Genomic DNA, 16,621 nt, shown 5'->3' on the forward strand with positions numbered 1-16,621 from the left:
CGGGGCCGGGCAAGGGCCGCGGCGAGGGCGGCAGTACAAGCTTCGCTGTACGTGGGTCACAGACCTGGCTGGCCGGGGGTCCCGCGGCGCGGGACGGCGCTTCAAGGCAAAGATCGACTGTCAGCTCAGCGCTGGTGTCGCTGATAACCTCTCACCTGCTGTTGTCACAGCTCTCCCCTCGGGGTTAGGGAGTGACACAAGCTGGGGGCACTTCGTCCTACTTGTCTGCCTGCCTCTTTGAAAGCAGGTTGCTCATAGCCGGGTTCTTTGGCAGATCCTGGTGCTGCAGCATGTAAATGTGTCCCTAAGTGGGTGTATGCAGACGTTCTTGCTGCAGCTGGTGTTACCACACGCTTATGTATTTGCTTCTTCGTCTTTTAATTTTCAAACTTGAGGTTTTTCTGCACCACAGCAGTGAGATGTTTACATTTTCATAGGAGGGATTACGTAGTAGGCTTTAAATGTAGGTTACCTAATGTTGCTTCATTAAGATATCTTGCCCTTTTTTTTTGGAAACTAACTTGCAGAAGCTTATTTGGGGATCAACTTTTGAATTGAAGATAGTATCTGAAGTCACGTGCATGTGTCCTTTTTGCCAATTCGTTCTGCTTAACAAAAGTGTAACAAGGAAATATTTTTGTGCACCAGGGTGTATATTGGATTGCAGTGTGCTAGTTTCTTTCAAGAAACTTGTTCATCTGCTCTGAAGTGGTTTTGTGGCTCTCACAGAGTTTTGTTTGCTGGAAGATAGGTCTCACATGTTTTTCCATTGCCAGCACAATTCCATTTTTGTTTTCGCATGTGCATTCACAGTCAGATAGTTAATATGCATGATTGTTTTCATCATGGTATAGCTGAGGTCTGAGAAATTCCATCAATATACTCTTAACACTAGTGACACATTGTTACAGTACTCTAACCAAGTTTGTTTCAAACAGTCTGCTTAGCTGTGCTTTGATTTGTTGTTGATTTGAGAGGCACCTGGCACATGAAACCAGTCACATATTTCACATTTTGTGCAGCTTAAAAATAAGGCTTTTCTCATATTCCCAGCCTGCCCTCCCCAACCCCCGATAGTATTTGGAGCACATACAATCTAATGTTTGATTTGTTTTGATAGTAGCAGTATGTGTCATTTCATTTTTGCCCTGCTTAGAGTACCTCATTTGATGCTGTCTGGGAATCTACAGGTTGTACTAAAGGAAGTTATCTCTATTGAAAAGGCAAATGAGTAATTATTCCCTTCTCTTCTGTGCACACATGCCCCATATCTGTATAGCAGTAAATTCTGTATTTGTTCATCACAGCACATCCTTAGTTCCTCTCCAATATTTGGATTTTATTACTTGACACTGAGTGAGAATAGTCTCAATACTGAGCGACTTAAATGGAACCTGTGGAAAAAGAATAGGTTATTTATTGTGGATAAAATGAATTTTGTTTTACTGTTTTCTCCCCACCCCGCCTCTTGATTTTTTTGTTTTCCTTCTCCATGTAGAGGAAGTCTGGAAGGGAAGAGAGAACAGAAGAGTTACAAAGCCCTCTTAGAAGATCCAATGCTGAAGTTCTCAGGCCTATATCAAGAAACTTGCTCTGACTTGTATGTAACTTGTCAGGTGTTTGCAGAAGGAAAACCTCTTGCTCTACCAGTTAGGACTTCCTACAAAGCTTTTAGCACTAGATGGAAGTAAGTGGCTGCCTTTTATTCCATACTCCTCTTGGTTATTTGGGCATCAAGTTATATAAATAAATCCATTTGTTTTGTTTGTGTCCAAAATACTGGTTTCCTATTATCTTATTCAGATAACTTACATTTATTCAAGTCTTTGTAGAGTTACTAAGTGTTGCCCTGACAAATAAACCCAAACTTTTTGTATAATGGGTAAGTAGTAAAATTGTGACTTATGTGTTTGAGCATTGCTTACTACTTAAAAAACTTTCAGGGCCTGGACAAGCATATTTTCATACTGTTTACTGGACAAAGTGTTCTTTGGTTGTTAGTCATCAAGCTAGAGTATTTTCCTTTGGTCTCTAGCCTTTTGATCATGCTCAGCACGAGTGTTTGAATGGTTAAAGCCTACAGGAAAATAGTCCATCTGTACTTGGAAACCCATATTCTAAGGACAATCTGGCTTGTATAAGCTAATACAGAGCAACCTGTATTCTAAAGCTGTATGACTAATAGAACGTGTTTCTCTGCAGCTGGAATGAATGGCTGAAGCTGCCTGTGAAGTATCCAGACCTGCCCCGCAACGCCCAGGTGGCTCTGACCATCTGGGACGTGTATGGACCCGGGAAAGCAGTTCCCGTGGGAGGAACAACGGTCTCGCTCTTTGGGAAATACGGGTATGCTGCTGCTGCTTCTGCCATACAGGTGTGAAGCTCACTCTTGAATAGCAAGGTAGTGGTGGTCATGAGAGATTTTTTATTTATTTTTTTTTTAAGCCAGGTTAACAGTTCCATGTGTAAAAAAATCAGATACATAGCTGATTTATTCTGTTTCTTCCTGAGTGTGACTTCATACATGCTAACAGTGTTGTAAAAAAAAGGTCTTTCTTGGTGTAACAGTACAATTTAGGCTTTTTTTTTTTTTTTTTAGATCTGTAAACCTGAATTTTAAGGTAGCAAGTGACTAAAATTCCTTCATATTTATACTTCAGTAATGCATGGATGGCAGTACTGTTTACTAAACATAATTGATTTAACTGGCTTGCAATTGGGCTGCTAATGAAGCATTATACGTAAGGAATAGAGTGTAACTGAGTAAGTTAGGAGTTTTCAAAATTATTAATCTGTGATCCAAGGGAGTTTAGTAAAGTTGTGGATGGTAACAGTAAGCTGGGAAGGGTTACAAGTACATCAGAAGGATCTTGACTAAGTCCACAGGGGATTGAAAAAAAAAAATAGGGTGGAACGTAAGGAAAAGGATGAGACACTGGTACTTACTGCCACTGACTGTAGCCAATGTACACTGGACAGCAGTTGCCTGAGAAAACAGAGAAGATTTGGGTTTCAAAGCAAATCTTATGTTGTGATTCAACATCACAATCCTCTTGTGAAACATGCAAGCAGCACTGAAGATATGACAGTGTACGAGTATGTGCATCAGGGTCAGTTTTGTGTCCTCCTCCTCAGTACTCACCCGGGATGTGGTTGGTGTCAGATAAGGGACTTTAAGCACCTTGCTGACAACTGTGAGTCAAAGGGAGTTCATATTGACTGTCTAGCAAATAGGTGTGGTGGTAGAGGAGTAAAGACTAGTGAGGCTGAAGAAGAAACTCTAGGAACACTTTTCTAGTATGTAGGTAACAGGAAATTGAGATGGCTTTTTTTGTTTGTTTATTTTGTCTGTGGATAAGAAGTAATAAGGCTAAAATGAAACGCAGGAAAAGTTTTGATTAACGTTAGAAAAGCTGTCCTAGTGATGCTTGAATGCAGAAAATGAGTATATAAATTGTATCTCTCAAGATACTACTTTGACAAAAAGATGGACATTTTAGGGCAGAAAATGGAACTAGGTCAATTGGTCTATGCCCTAAAGACTGCTGTTAGTTTTTAAAGCATAGGAGAATAGTTCCTGAAAAAAAGACAGAAATTTATAAATGAAATTTACTTTTAGTTCTAGCATGTGGGGCCCGGGGGAAGTAGATAGACAGAAAGTGACAAATAATTTTGAATTTGCATAATTTCTGCAAACCTAGTAATCGTATTCCACAAAGTGATGTGTGATGTGTAAATTCAAGGTCAGATAATCCTAGTTGGTGTTTCTCATTTTAAATGGTTGACTTTTTAAAGCTTTCCTTCCAGTTGTATTTGACTGACGTTATTAAAGTTAAGTGATCATCACTTACTGGGAAAAGTAATGCACTTTTTTCTTGGGGCACCTTTTTGGGTGGATCAGCACAAATCTACAAGGGCAGCAGGGTTTTGCACTGAGAAGGTGCAGTCAGTTATACTGGAAGGTTCTGTTCACTGCACAATTTCAATTACCAGTTCAATTTCAAGCATAGGTGGAGAAAATGGCATGTTGCGGGATTTTAAAAAATTTTATCTGGCAGCTCAGGAGGCTGCTTTCCATCAGTTGGCCTTCAAATGAAACTTAGATAGTTTTCTAGTTATTTTTTTTTTTTTTCAGACTGGCAGACCTAAAGTTTAATTTGTGAGTCAAGAGGAATACTTTCTGCTTCATTAGAAGCAATAAAGCTATGAAGGTCAAGCCCTATCCTCAGTCTGCATTTATACCACCTCACTAACTTTGGGAATTACCCATGTTTCTTCCATTTGCCAAATAAGTTATTTCAAATAAGTTATTTCTTCTGAACTCAGTGTGCCAATAAAAATGAAGGCTGTAGAGGGTACAAGGTGCAAGGCACTTTTGCATTCAGCTAAACTGTGCATGGCAGTGCATGTTTGTAGGTTTGGCAGAGGAAGCTACTTCATTTTCTTGCAGCTGCTGCTGTGCCTTGATTCCTGACAAGCTGTATTTTGAATTTACTGAAGCAATTCTGCCTTTTCCCCTGTAGTATGTTTCGTCAAGGAATGCACGATTTGAAAGTCTGGCCCAACGTAGAAGCTGATGGCTCAGAGCCCACCAAAACTCCTGGGAGAACCAGCAGCACGGTCTCTGAAGATCAAATGAGCCGCTTGGCAAAGGTAATGGCTTAGCAAGTAACCCTTAAAGATGTAAGTGACAAGCGTGCACTTTCACTGGACTGAAATGAAGACAGGCTTCTCATGGTGTTTTCTTTTTAGATATTCCACAAGATTTATGCAAATGAGTAAACTAGGTCATACTTATTTGCTTCTGAAGTGTTTTGTAAAAGGGAACGTTTAAGTACATTTTAATATACATAGCATCCTGTTGTAACAACTTAACATACCAGTTCTTCACAAAGAATGGATCCATGCAGACTTCACCTGTGCTGAAGGGTATTAATGGCAAGAGTGTGGAATACCTTAGCATGTTCAAATATTAATGACATTAAGATGTTTCCCCCCATGAGTGGTGCGTTAATTTATTCTACTCAAACAGAAAGGACTCTTAAATTCTTTTTGATCCATTCATTTCCCTTACACCTGCTGGCTGAATGAAATTAGATAATAACAGTAGTGAGAGAGCATCTAAAGGGATAGATTCCCCCTGATGGGAATGGACTATCTTCTCTCTCGCCTTAAATACCAATCGAAGACTACAGTTCTTCATGAGTGAGTGTGTGTCCATATGTATATATAGATATGTATGTGACTACAGTTCTTCTGGGTCTTGTATGCAGCCCTATCTAGTTACTGTATTAGGACTTTTTCTCTCTCTGAGGGAGATTTGCAGGTTACAAGATTAATAGTTTTCCTCTAAAACATACAGAATTACTTTCTCCTTTATTTGTTAATGCAGTGAACAAGCATATGAGCAAATATATTGCCACCAAGGTATCTAAATAACATTTTTTTGCTATTCTTTAATAAATGCTATTGAAAATCCATGTTATCAGTGCTGGGTTTGAATATGTGGTATTCTGAAAATTTTGATGCATGGTTTAAGCTAGTAGAAATAGGGCTGCCTTCAGGTAAAAAAAAAAAAAATAATTTTGTTGCATAAAAATAAAAAAAAGCAGGTAGCAATTTAGAGGTGGCTAAAATGGTGGACCTACAGGGTAAGGAGTGTTGTCTTTGCTGAGAATGGGGAGACTTTTCTGTGAACACGTTAAGTGATGATGTCCAGCCTGCCTGGAACAGCATTTTGGGTTATAACTGGTCTGCATGGTGCTGGTTCTCTACCTTTCAGATACATTTTGAAGTCAGACACGAGGCAAAGGCCAAGTCTTATCCTTTTAGTACAGTTCTGGCACACTCTGTCTCTGCAGTATTGCTGAGATTGAGTTTGATGAACTGGCTGCAGAATATAACATATGAGAGCGAAAAAAAAAAAAAAAAAATTGCTGTATTCTACTCCTGTTCTACAATCCTTCTGATAAGTTGCAAGAACCCAAACACTGGGTTTCTGTGCTTTGGCTATGTGCAGCCTCCTGAAATGCTATTAAGGATTAGACTTTGCTCCTCCTGCCCTTCCTTTTCCTTTTGTACTAGTAAGTTTCTGAAGTTTACTGAAGCTAATCTGAAGATTAAGTGTTGTGAGTTTACTGGAGACAAAACAAATGAAAAAAAACACCTGCCATATATTGAACAGAGTTAATTAATTCTTAGAAGTTGCAGTGGTCTTCCAATGTTTTCAACTTCTGTCAAGTGATACAGTGGTTTAGAGCTTACAGAAATGTTAGGGGGATCAGATACTTTAAGCAAATAATCTCATAGTTGTTACTGGATTATGGTTTTGTCTTTCATGGAGTCAGTTCAGAACAAAGGGCATCAGATGCTCATGGCTAATTTAATATGTAGTGATTGTAGAAATGTCCAGTTCCTAGGAAATCTGGAAAGAAGGTTATGAAAAAAAAACCAAACCAAGAGTAGGATTTTCTTCCCAACTGAATAGCTTTTTGAATGCTTTTAAAATTGTGACTGCTTTTGATTAGTCCTTTACTTTGGTAGAGCAAGTAGCTGTAGCTGAGGCTTAATACTCAGTGGGAAATTTTAGAACTCATCTCTAGTAGACTTGGTAAGAAATAAGAATCAGAAAAGCTGAATTAGATAACATATTTTTGAAATGAACAAGTACTGGCATTCAGAGCTAAGTGTCATAAGTAATCTGCTTTAAAATTTAGTTCAGACCTTGAGAGGGTGCAGAGGCCATGGTGTGGGCTGTATGGGATTCCAGCTCTTTCTGACAAAAAGTGTTTCCAAGAAAACAAAATTAATTGGAAGTTTTGGTTCTTGTTTAGTTGTAGGAATTAGTATTCAAAGTGTTGTTAGACCATAAAGCCAAATTAAATTCTGGGAAGGTGAGTAGGACCAAAAAAAACCACAACTTTTTTTGAATAATTTTGAGGGTCTTTTACTAGTCATTTCCTAGGCAGGTGCTGCTTTAGTTGAAATGTCAAGGAACTTGATGTCTTTTTAGTCCCTTTGCATCTCTTCTGCATACTGCAAGAATTGCTAGTTTTTGAGGAATAACTGTGGTATCTTAGGGGCGTACAGATGATTGCTGTTGATATTTGTGTGGTCTTCTGCTGAATTTCTCATAAACTATTCTGTGTCAGTGCATCTGAAGCTACAGGTAATACAGCTTGTGTTTTACTTCTCTTCCACTCTTGCACTGTTAGGTAGTCCTCTAAGCAACTCAACTGCCTTGGTATTTTTACAGCAGTATATAGATGTAGCAGTAAAACTTGAACTGCTTTGCAGATGACTGAAAAGAAAGGGAGAACAAGCTCTCTATGACTCGCTGCATGTTCAGATGACCTTTTGTGACGTGGAAGTCCCAATCTGAAAACTTGTTTAGTTAAGGCTAACAAAGGCAGAATTAATCAATTTGGATTTTTTTTTAAATACCTTCTCTTTTTTTGTATTGGTAAGTTTTTTTGTATGAAGCTTTGTAACAAAAAGTTAAATCTTTGTGATATCACTTCCCTTGAAAAATAGGTTCCTGTTTTGAGTGTGTTAAAAAACAGAGGTGATGTGCTTGGAATGTGGTTTTGGTCTCTGCTGTGGTTGGTGCTTTAGGTAGTAGAATTACCTTTATGTCATGGCTCAGCTGTTCACAGGGATCTACTGTGCCTTCATGGTAGTAATGTTTTTCCAGTTCCTTTATTTTTTTCCCCTGATTTCATGTTAATGTCTCTGTTAAATTACAACGTTGTTATTATTTTTTTCCCCTCTGAGCAATTTAAATGTTACTGTATTTTTTCACGTAGCTCACCAAGTCTCATCGGCAAGGGCACATGGTGAAAGTGGACTGGTTGGACAGACTGACCTTTAGAGAAATAGAAATGATCAATGAGGTAGGTCATCATGCATCTCATTTGTAAGTTGGGTTTTTTTTTGTTGTTTGTTTGTACCTTGCTAATACGGAACCTTTGCTTGTTCAGGATGGTAATTCTAAACACTTGTCTTATTTTTCTTCCACTGCCAGTGTATGTGATAAAAGGAACAATACTTATTTAAGCTCCCAAAGTTGATTTTACTTTGGCAATAATGAGAATCATAGGATTGTTTGGGTTGGAAGGGACCTTTCAACAGTCATCTAGTCTACCCCCCTCCCCCGCAGTGAGCAGGGACATCTGCAATTAGATCAGGTTGCTCAGAACCCCGTCCAAACTGACCCTGAATCTTTCCAGGGATGAGGCACCTACCATCTCTCTGGGCAACCTGTTGCAGAGTTTCACTACTCTTATTGTAAAAGAAGTTCTTCTGTCTAATCTGCATTAGGTTAAAAACATCACCTCTTGTCCTGTCACAACAGACCCTGCTAAAAAGGTTGTCCTCCTCTTTCTGACAGACCCCTGGAAGCACTGAAAAGCCCCTAGAAGGTCTCCCCATCTGGAGCCTTCTCCTCTCAGGCTGTCCCAGCAGAGGGGTTCCCCCCTTGGGTCATTGCTGGGGCTCCTCTGGCCCCTCTCCAGCAGGTCCCTGTCTCTGCTGTGCTGAGGACTCCAGAGCTGCCCCAGCACTCAGTGCCCGCACTGCAGGGGTGTCTCCCCAGAGCGGGGCAGAGGGGCAGGGTCCCCTCTCTGCCCTGCTGCCCACACTGCAGGGCGTGCAGCCCAGGCTGCCAGGGGCTGCTGGGCTGGGAATGCATGGGGCTGGCTCCTGGCCAGCTCCTCACCCACCAGAATAGACAGCTACCTTAGAAGTTTTCATCTTCAGGTGAACTTGATCACTTATTAGTAATTTGGAATAGCTTGGAACAAATGTTGTTACATCTGACTAACTTAACTCTAGGACTTTGATTATGATGGGAAGCTGTTTGGAGAGAGAGGCTGTTCTCAGTTTTAGACCTGTTCAGGTTTATTGGTTTTGATTAGGGCTGCTGAGGAAAAACATTTGTAAGATTTGAATGGTTATTTAAAGAAAACAAAAAATCTTGTAGTTAAATACCTGAATGAGGTGCTGACCCTCACTGAGCAAAACCACCCTCAAACTGTTAACTGATGATACTCACCTCGCACACCAGAACTCTGTTGTTTTCTGCTTGGCACTCAGACTTTATCTTGCTTATAATCAGACCTCTGTGAATCGGATTGTTTTTGAACTTAAATTTGTGTTTTTGAGAGCCCTTATGGATATTTTTCATTTTCATTCTAGAACTCAGCCTATCCCTTCTTTTTACTCTTCCCTTTCTGTAAAAATACAGAAAACTAAAACTTCCTGATTCTTAGATCTGTACCTTAAATGCAGAACTTGTCTGTGTGGGGAAGTCAGTCAACTGTTAATGTGTGAAACAAACTTGAGTTGTTTCTTGTTAAAGGGGATGTTTATTTCTTGTATGAAACACGTGTTTGTGGTGGTGATGTGTAACATCTTTCTTGTTTCCCACCTAGATTTTAAAATTCTGAGCGATTTTTGTAGGTGAAGCATTTTGAAAATGCATACATGAGCAAATCTTCCTCTGAAAGCAAGTGAGCTGCAAATCTAATCTTGTAGTCCAAGTCTAATTTGTCTCTTTCATGGTTCTGTCTAAAACAGTGATTTTTTTTCATGTCTTGTGGTTTTTGACTCTAACATGCATAATTGTGTTTAATGATATTTTTTAAAAAAAGACAGACCACAAGAAACCCGAGCTGTCAGTTGGTTTTTCTTCATTGCCTTTTTGCAGACCTTTAGTCCACAGTTGCAAGCCACTGATGTGATGTGAAAACAACCTGATTTTAGCTGATGTTTATCATGCAGTGAGAATATAAGGAAGTAAGAATGTCAGGAAAAAGGTAATATGGTCTCAAGTAGTGCTATGAAATGATTAACTGAATAATTGCTACAACAACTGATAATCTAATTAATCAGTTTCAGCACAAAGAAGTGGGGTAATTGCTATGTTGAGCAAGTGCAAGATTGATGCAGTGTAATATCTGATACACATCTGTGGCTGTTCTCTTCTCAGAGGGAGAAACGAAGTTCTAATTTTATGTACCTGATGATTGAGTTCCGTTGTGTCAAGTGTGATGATAAAGAATATGGAATAGTTTACTACGAAAAGGTATGTGCCTTGCAGGCTTTATTGTCGTCTTTGAAAAGCAACATATGCACCTAAAATGGATGTTTTTTTTCTGCTGAGGTGAAATATTCTGCTGCAGGATAGTGCCAGACACCTGTCAGTGGCAAGTGCTGATGTACATGCAAATCAAATAGCATAGATGCAACAAGATTGCAGAAGTCAATCATTTGTGTAATGCAGCTCAAGATTACAGAGTTTAGTGAGTGTGAGTGATTAAAAACTTTCAGATTTATGGTTCCTTCAGTCACCCCATGGTGCTTTCAGTGTAGCAATATGTAAAGTTAGGTCTTATATCAGGAAGAAATATACCTGTATTGATTTTTAACTTTATAAAAGATGAGTTATTAAAACTTTGCATAGGAAGTCTGCTGGTGAACATTTTCACTAAAATGAACAAATACATAAGGTTAGTCTTTCCTAAAACACTTTGGAAGTCCCATTAAATAAAAGACTTCTGGATTTGAATGTCTTGCATCTTTTCCTTCTGTTTTTGTGACAGATCTCCAAGGCAATGACCTCACTGGTTTTTAGGAGTTTAATGGAAAACAAAGGTTTAACAATGAGTTTAACAGACATCAGTGTGGTTTTATCTTTCATTATCTGTGGACCTCTGCATTGTAGAAAGAACCACTGAAACAGAAAACACAGTCTATAAAATGGTTTTTTAAAAAAATTGTCAGTAATTGCCTTAATTTTCTTAATGCTTAGATATTTAAGTAGTCTGAAAGTTACTACATAATGCAGCTTTATGGGAAGGAGAAAGAAGGTAGAAAGAGAGTGAAGATCAGAGATCTGTTGAGATCAGAGCCTCTAATTTTAAGCAGCAGCCATTCTGAGAATTTTTTTAAAAATCTGTAGTTTGGTACACAAAATGTTAATAGAGTGGAAAATAGTTTGCAAGTGTTTCTATGTATCACATAACTTTCCCCTTTTGATCTGGACAGAAGAACTGTGATATGCCTTAAGATTGTAGAAGAATATAGTGGTAAATTGCAAAAAGCAGTGAAAAAAAAAAATCACAAGGCACAGATCAGAATCTGCCTCAGCTGTATGCTCTGTTCCAAGTTAAAGCTTATGAATGTTTGAAAAAAGAGTTTAAGTACTTGTAATCTAGCCCCTTGAGTTAAGGTGTTACTGAATATCTGAAGCTGTTGACAGTAGTCCTAGACCTCACTCTGAGTGTGCTTTTGGTGGGTTGGTTTTTGTGGGGGTTTTTTTTGAGTGCACATTTGGGTTTTTTAGGTGGTGTTTTGGTTTCTTCTTTTTTTTTTTTTGGTGTTTTTAGGCAATTTTGGTGAAACTGTTCCTTAGGCAGATGTCTGGGTTACCTCTTTAGCATTTCTTTTTTACACTAGAACATGCTGTATTTTGACAGACACAAACTGATGAGCATGGCTGCCATGTAGCTGCGTGTCCTTTTGGCTCTTTTATTTTTATGTTTGAGTGTGACATTCCTAAAAATAACTTCCTTTCCTCACCCCTCTCCTAATTTCACCTTGTTTCACATAATGAAAATATTTAATTAGGGGGGAATTATTCCTGATTTACATGCACAACTTTTTTTGTCATCATCATGGTTTTATAGATGTGCAAGGTATGGGGAAGACAACTCAGACTTCAGGCATCCATCTTTCTTTTAACAGATGTTTCTGAAGCATATTGAAAGTGCAGGGAATAAAATAAATGAATTGGCTGCTCTTGTGGAAATAAGATGATTGAATGTGTAATAGTACATATTAAAGCTATAATTATGTGTAGTTTGAGGGATTTGTTGTTATGAGGTAGCTTTTCAGCAAGTTCTTGAGCCTTTCCTGGCAGCAGTAGGAAACAGTCCATAAATTAGTGCCTGTCTTCTGCGTTTTGTCATGCTTCCAATTGCAGTGTACAGTACACATGTCTGGCACCACCAGGCCAGCACAGAGTTTAATGAAAGCAGGTTCTCTTGTCACCTACCTGTGACCGATAGTTGAGGTGGAGATTACTTGTCACAGTTTTGTTGATAAATTTGTTTTCGAGTGTTTTTGGAGAACTAGCCTGCTAAACAGTGGCTGATAGAATTCGGGATTCTTTGACTCAACATTCAATTACAATGAAGTAAAGTGGCAGAGACTGTTTCTGTGTTCTCTTGTTAACTTAATTTTAATGCAGCATTCAAAGTGTGAAGAATATAGCAGTGTAGCAAGGAGAACATTGCTTCTGGCTCTCCATTTAGGCAAAAATCTAGTGTACTTTTGAAGTGTAAATAACACTGGCATTTACCATTAGTGTGTTTTTGTGCAGGTTTCAGCTGAAGTCTTTGTTTGAATAAATAAATTGATTGCACTGCTGTGTGTTTTACTTTAAAAAAAAAAACAACAGTCATTAGCGGAGTGTTTTTCATTGCTTGAAAGAGGTAAGAGATAGTAGTGTCTACAGCATTGGGTGTCTGTTTATGTTCTGTGTGGGAGAAGGTGGAACTCATTGATGCTACTTGAAATAATATTTTGACTAAAGAATAAGACAAATAGAACTTCCTTACTGACTGATGTTGTGTAACTGATTTTCAGGGAAGTACAGAAGAATCTTGATGGATCAGAAAATTCTGCAGATTTTATTGAGTTTCTTAAATGGAATCTAATACTTATATAGTCACATATTAACCTTAAACATAGTGAAATAACTGTAAAGGTCTGTAATGTAGTAGTTCAGAGCAAGTTAATGCTGTTCAGTGCTGGTGTTGCTTCTGTGGCAGAGTAGCAGGTCTCCAGCAGTTCTGGCTGTGCTAGCAAGTAAGGCAGCCAAGTGGAGCAGGGTTTACAGGGTGAGGAGGTTGCAGGAGGCCCAGTGTCTGCTCTGCGTTCTTACACTTGGGACTAGATTTAGACAAGTCCTTTGGGTTCAATGACTGTTGGCAGTTGGAGGATTTTAGGTATTTCTCAAACTTCCATGGTGTGAACTAAAGCTCACTACAACAGGGTGATCAGGAGAGACACTTCAAAAGCCACACCTGACCAAATTCAAATGCTAATTTAGGATTGAGCCTGAGCATTCATATGGTTTAGTAAGTTTGTCTGGTCAGGGCCCATGTGATGCTCTCACAGTAGGAGAGAATTAGAGCTGTGTGTTCATCTGATCTTAAGGCAGGTTCAACAAGACACATCCTTCATAGGCCAGGTAATGGCATTTTGCCACCTTTAGGATATCCTGAAATGGTCTGTTCCAAAAATGTTGTTAACACACAACACAGTAACTTTTCCCGTGAATACTTGGCAAAACCTGGTTTCATAGCAAGTTTTGGTAGAAGCTTAAGGTTTTGTTCTAAAATGAAGATGAAACCCTGGGAGTGGAATTTTCCTAGTGCATGAGCTAAATAGAGCTTTTCAGTTTGATGCTTCAGCGTAATCTAACTGCATCTGAAAAAGGAGTTTAAAGAACAGTCGTTATAACATTTCTTTTAAAAGATTGAAAAAGATGCCAGCAATAAGTGTAGAAATCATTCTTTTAACACTAGCCTTGGAAAAAATCCCTCATCTTCATTTTAAAGGGTATTATAAACATTTTGACATGAGACACTGGAAGGCTTTGAGAGAAAGATGTAGGATGGATGTTATTAGTACGTATCTCTAGAGAATCCACATAGGATGTGGATGTTATAAATAACTCAGCAGAAGTTTGAATGTTTATTAGTTGCTAGTGAATCCACCCTCGTGTCAAGTTTCCCCTACAGGACTGTATGTGAAGAGTATAAACAAAGAGAACCTAGTCTGTGTGTGGGGCATTGGTAATCCTTTCTTATTTTATATAGGACGAGTCAGGTTGGAGCCTTGTTATAAAAGAGAACCGATTAATAGTTAGAAAACAGTGCCATCTTTTGTCATCAGATGTGCTTATTTTTCAGAAGGACTCGCCCTCCCCCCAGTTTTGTTGTTTTTATGTAATCTGACTTTGCTAAACTAGTGTAACATGATGTGAAAGTTCTGTCTGAGATGGCAGAGGTTTTTGTACAACATGAGTGCTGATCTTGTCAGTGTGGCTCCAACTCAGTTATCTACTTTTATAATGCAGTAGTATTTTATCATAATAGAAATACTTTGGAAATACTGTTTGTCCTGTACATAAAGCTAAGTTTATCATTTAGGCGGTATGGTTTTAAAACAGAAGCTGTAAGCAAATGCCCTTTTTGTCCTCTTCTGTGTTTGTATGCATACTTCTTTTAAAGACTAATGGGGAAAGCAATCCTGTTCATGTTCTGGGACCATTATCAGCCACAGCCAGATTGTATGTGTTTTTCCCTTAACTAGGAAGGATGTGCTGTGCATGGAGTTACTGCCATTATTTTGACTGTAAAATTGTTACTCCGGAACAGCATGGGAGACTAATAAATATAAGTGTCTTCTTGAACATGAATTTTAATAATAAGAGATTTTTTACTGTAGTCAGCCACACGAAATTTATGTATCTGGGAAAAGTGTTTCTCCTAAAAGGTTAATGGCAATTTTAAATCATGTGTCACGCTGGTGCCAAATGATTCTTTTCTTCCCCTTGATAAAAGCCTCTCGCTTCTTTGAAAGTTACCTCTTAAAAGTATAAAAACAAAGCCATCCCAGGAGGCATATGTGATTGGAAAATCAGGAAGAAAGAAAAACAGAGTAGGGGGAGAATCAAATCTAAGCAAACTACATGAAAACTTAGATTACTGAGAGAAATATTGATGTGTCAAAAAAAACTTTTAGCTGAAATTCACTCCAAAATAAATGAGTACAGACTGAGTGTAAGTACAGCATAACACATATTATGCTGGTGTTGTCTTGTTTTCTTCCAGTTTGCTGTTTTATACTGTCTTAAATGAAGTGGTCTTCTGTAGGCCTTGTCACTGAATCAGTGAATGCTTAGTTACACTTGTAAGGGTAAAAAAAAAAAAAAAAAAAAAAAATCAAAGCCAAGCTGCTGGGGATGACTGGAAGAGGAAGGCAGTTTCTGGTGTTCTCATGTGAGAGTGTGAGAGCAGGCTCTGTTTTTTTTTCGAACAGGAAGCTTTTAGCTTGTCCCTTCCCTCATTTGGGCAGCATCAGGTTAGACTCACCTAGGGAAAGCTGGTGGGCTCCTGTTTTACAGCTCCAGAGCAGCGTAGCACAGACGTGTGGAAGAGACTGTCGTGCTCCATGAGGAACCTGGGATAGATAGGCACATGTGTATCCTCCTAAACTCATCTGTGTTGAATTACTAGGAGATATTTTCTGCAGCATGATTCTTATTTCTACTAATTATTTGGGCTTGGTGGAAATAAGGGTGCTGATTTGGTTTTTCTCTGTGCTTCCAGAGGATGCGTGCATGATAATGGTGAATTTCTCCACTTGCCTGTGTGCCAGCATGGCAGAGAGTTGCCAAGCTGCGTCTCCTGGGATGAACTTCCATCCATCTTACGACCTTGGTTATCATCTGGCAAAAACTAACATGAAAAAGAACCAATTTCTTACTTTCTGTTTTCCCCTTTATAGTTACCAGAAGTCAGCAAAGTGCAGTTGCATCAGTCTTTCCCTGCAGTATAGTTCACAATACGTTGATACGGCTGTTATTTTCCTAAAGCTTGAGATGTTTAATGTGCCTTCAACTTTTTGTCATTCAGGATGGTGATGAATCGTCTCCAATATTGACAAGTTCTGAAATTGTTAAGATTCCCGATCCCCAGATGTCTATGGTAAGCTTTCTCCATGTAATACAATCTGTATTTTATAGTATTTTTGGTTTAAGTATTCATAAACAGAGGTGCAAGCTTGCCTACATTGTTGTCTTCAAGACTTTGAAATTCCAGTGGAAACATATATTTGACCAGTTGAGAAATGGGTTTGACTTTTTAATTTTTTTTTGCTGCTGCTAGATTAAAATACAGGAATTGATTTAATGCTTATGTTCATATCTTCCTCTCCATACATAATGTGCTTGTTTCTAAGGTGTAGGAAAGCAGAGAAGGGGGATTGTGGCCAAAGAGGTCAGAGGGTGGGAATTTAAGGTAAGAGGGAGCTGAAGAAGAGATACTTGGAGGATGGTGCAGTAACTCTTGGTCGCTTTGTCTGTTAAAATATTTTCTCCCTACACTCTTCTTGTATGTTGTCTTTCATGTAGACAGTGCCTAAGTACAGTTCTAGAAAAGATTTCCATTATTGTGGATGCCAATTCAGTGGGACTGGTATTGGCAGCTTTGGGAACCTTAATGTAAGTGGGCTTGTACTGGCAACACTGTTTGAGCACCGTGTAACCTAACACTGCAAGAGCAAGTCTGACAATGCTGAAAACTGCCTTGGCTGCTGAAATCTCGTTGACACTGTGGCTCCTATTGTGGCTCCTACTGTTGCTAACATAGTATTAACAGTGGGAAAACTTTTTGAGATGTTTTTTCTTGCATACAAAGCTTTATACTGCAAACATCATCCTAAAAGGAATGTTTATGAAGTGGCTAGCACGTTTGAGTGCTGTCAAAATCACGAATGTGTTGACTGAAATGCTTACATTTTGCAGCAATTCACCAAAAGGCAAGAGAGG

General features: G+C 38.8%; 1 protein-coding gene across 1 annotated transcript in view; it reads left to right on the forward strand.

The window, feature by feature from the left end:
- Positions 1 to 1,498: 1,498 nt before the first annotated feature.
- Positions 1,499 to 16,621, forward strand: part of PIK3C3 (phosphatidylinositol 3-kinase, catalytic subunit type 3) — a gene marked incomplete at both ends in the record, with an annotated part of 66,490 nt that continues 51,367 nt past the window's right edge. The window contains 6 exons of the mRNA XM_008938346.1: positions 1,499 to 1,687; positions 2,203 to 2,346; positions 4,524 to 4,653; positions 7,806 to 7,892; positions 9,989 to 10,084; positions 15,708 to 15,779. Of these exons, the coding sequence (XP_008936594.1) occupies positions 1,499 to 1,687; positions 2,203 to 2,346; positions 4,524 to 4,653; positions 7,806 to 7,892; positions 9,989 to 10,084; positions 15,708 to 15,779 (718 nt within the window). The remainder of the gene's footprint in view (positions 1,688 to 2,202; positions 2,347 to 4,523; positions 4,654 to 7,805; positions 7,893 to 9,988; positions 10,085 to 15,707; positions 15,780 to 16,621) is intronic.

This window comes from Merops nubicus, unplaced genomic scaffold, assembly GCF_000691845.1.
Source record: "Merops nubicus isolate BGI_N331 unplaced genomic scaffold, ASM69184v1 scaffold6760, whole genome shotgun sequence".
Classification (NCBI taxonomy): Eukaryota; Metazoa; Chordata; class Aves; order Coraciiformes; family Meropidae; genus Merops; species Merops nubicus.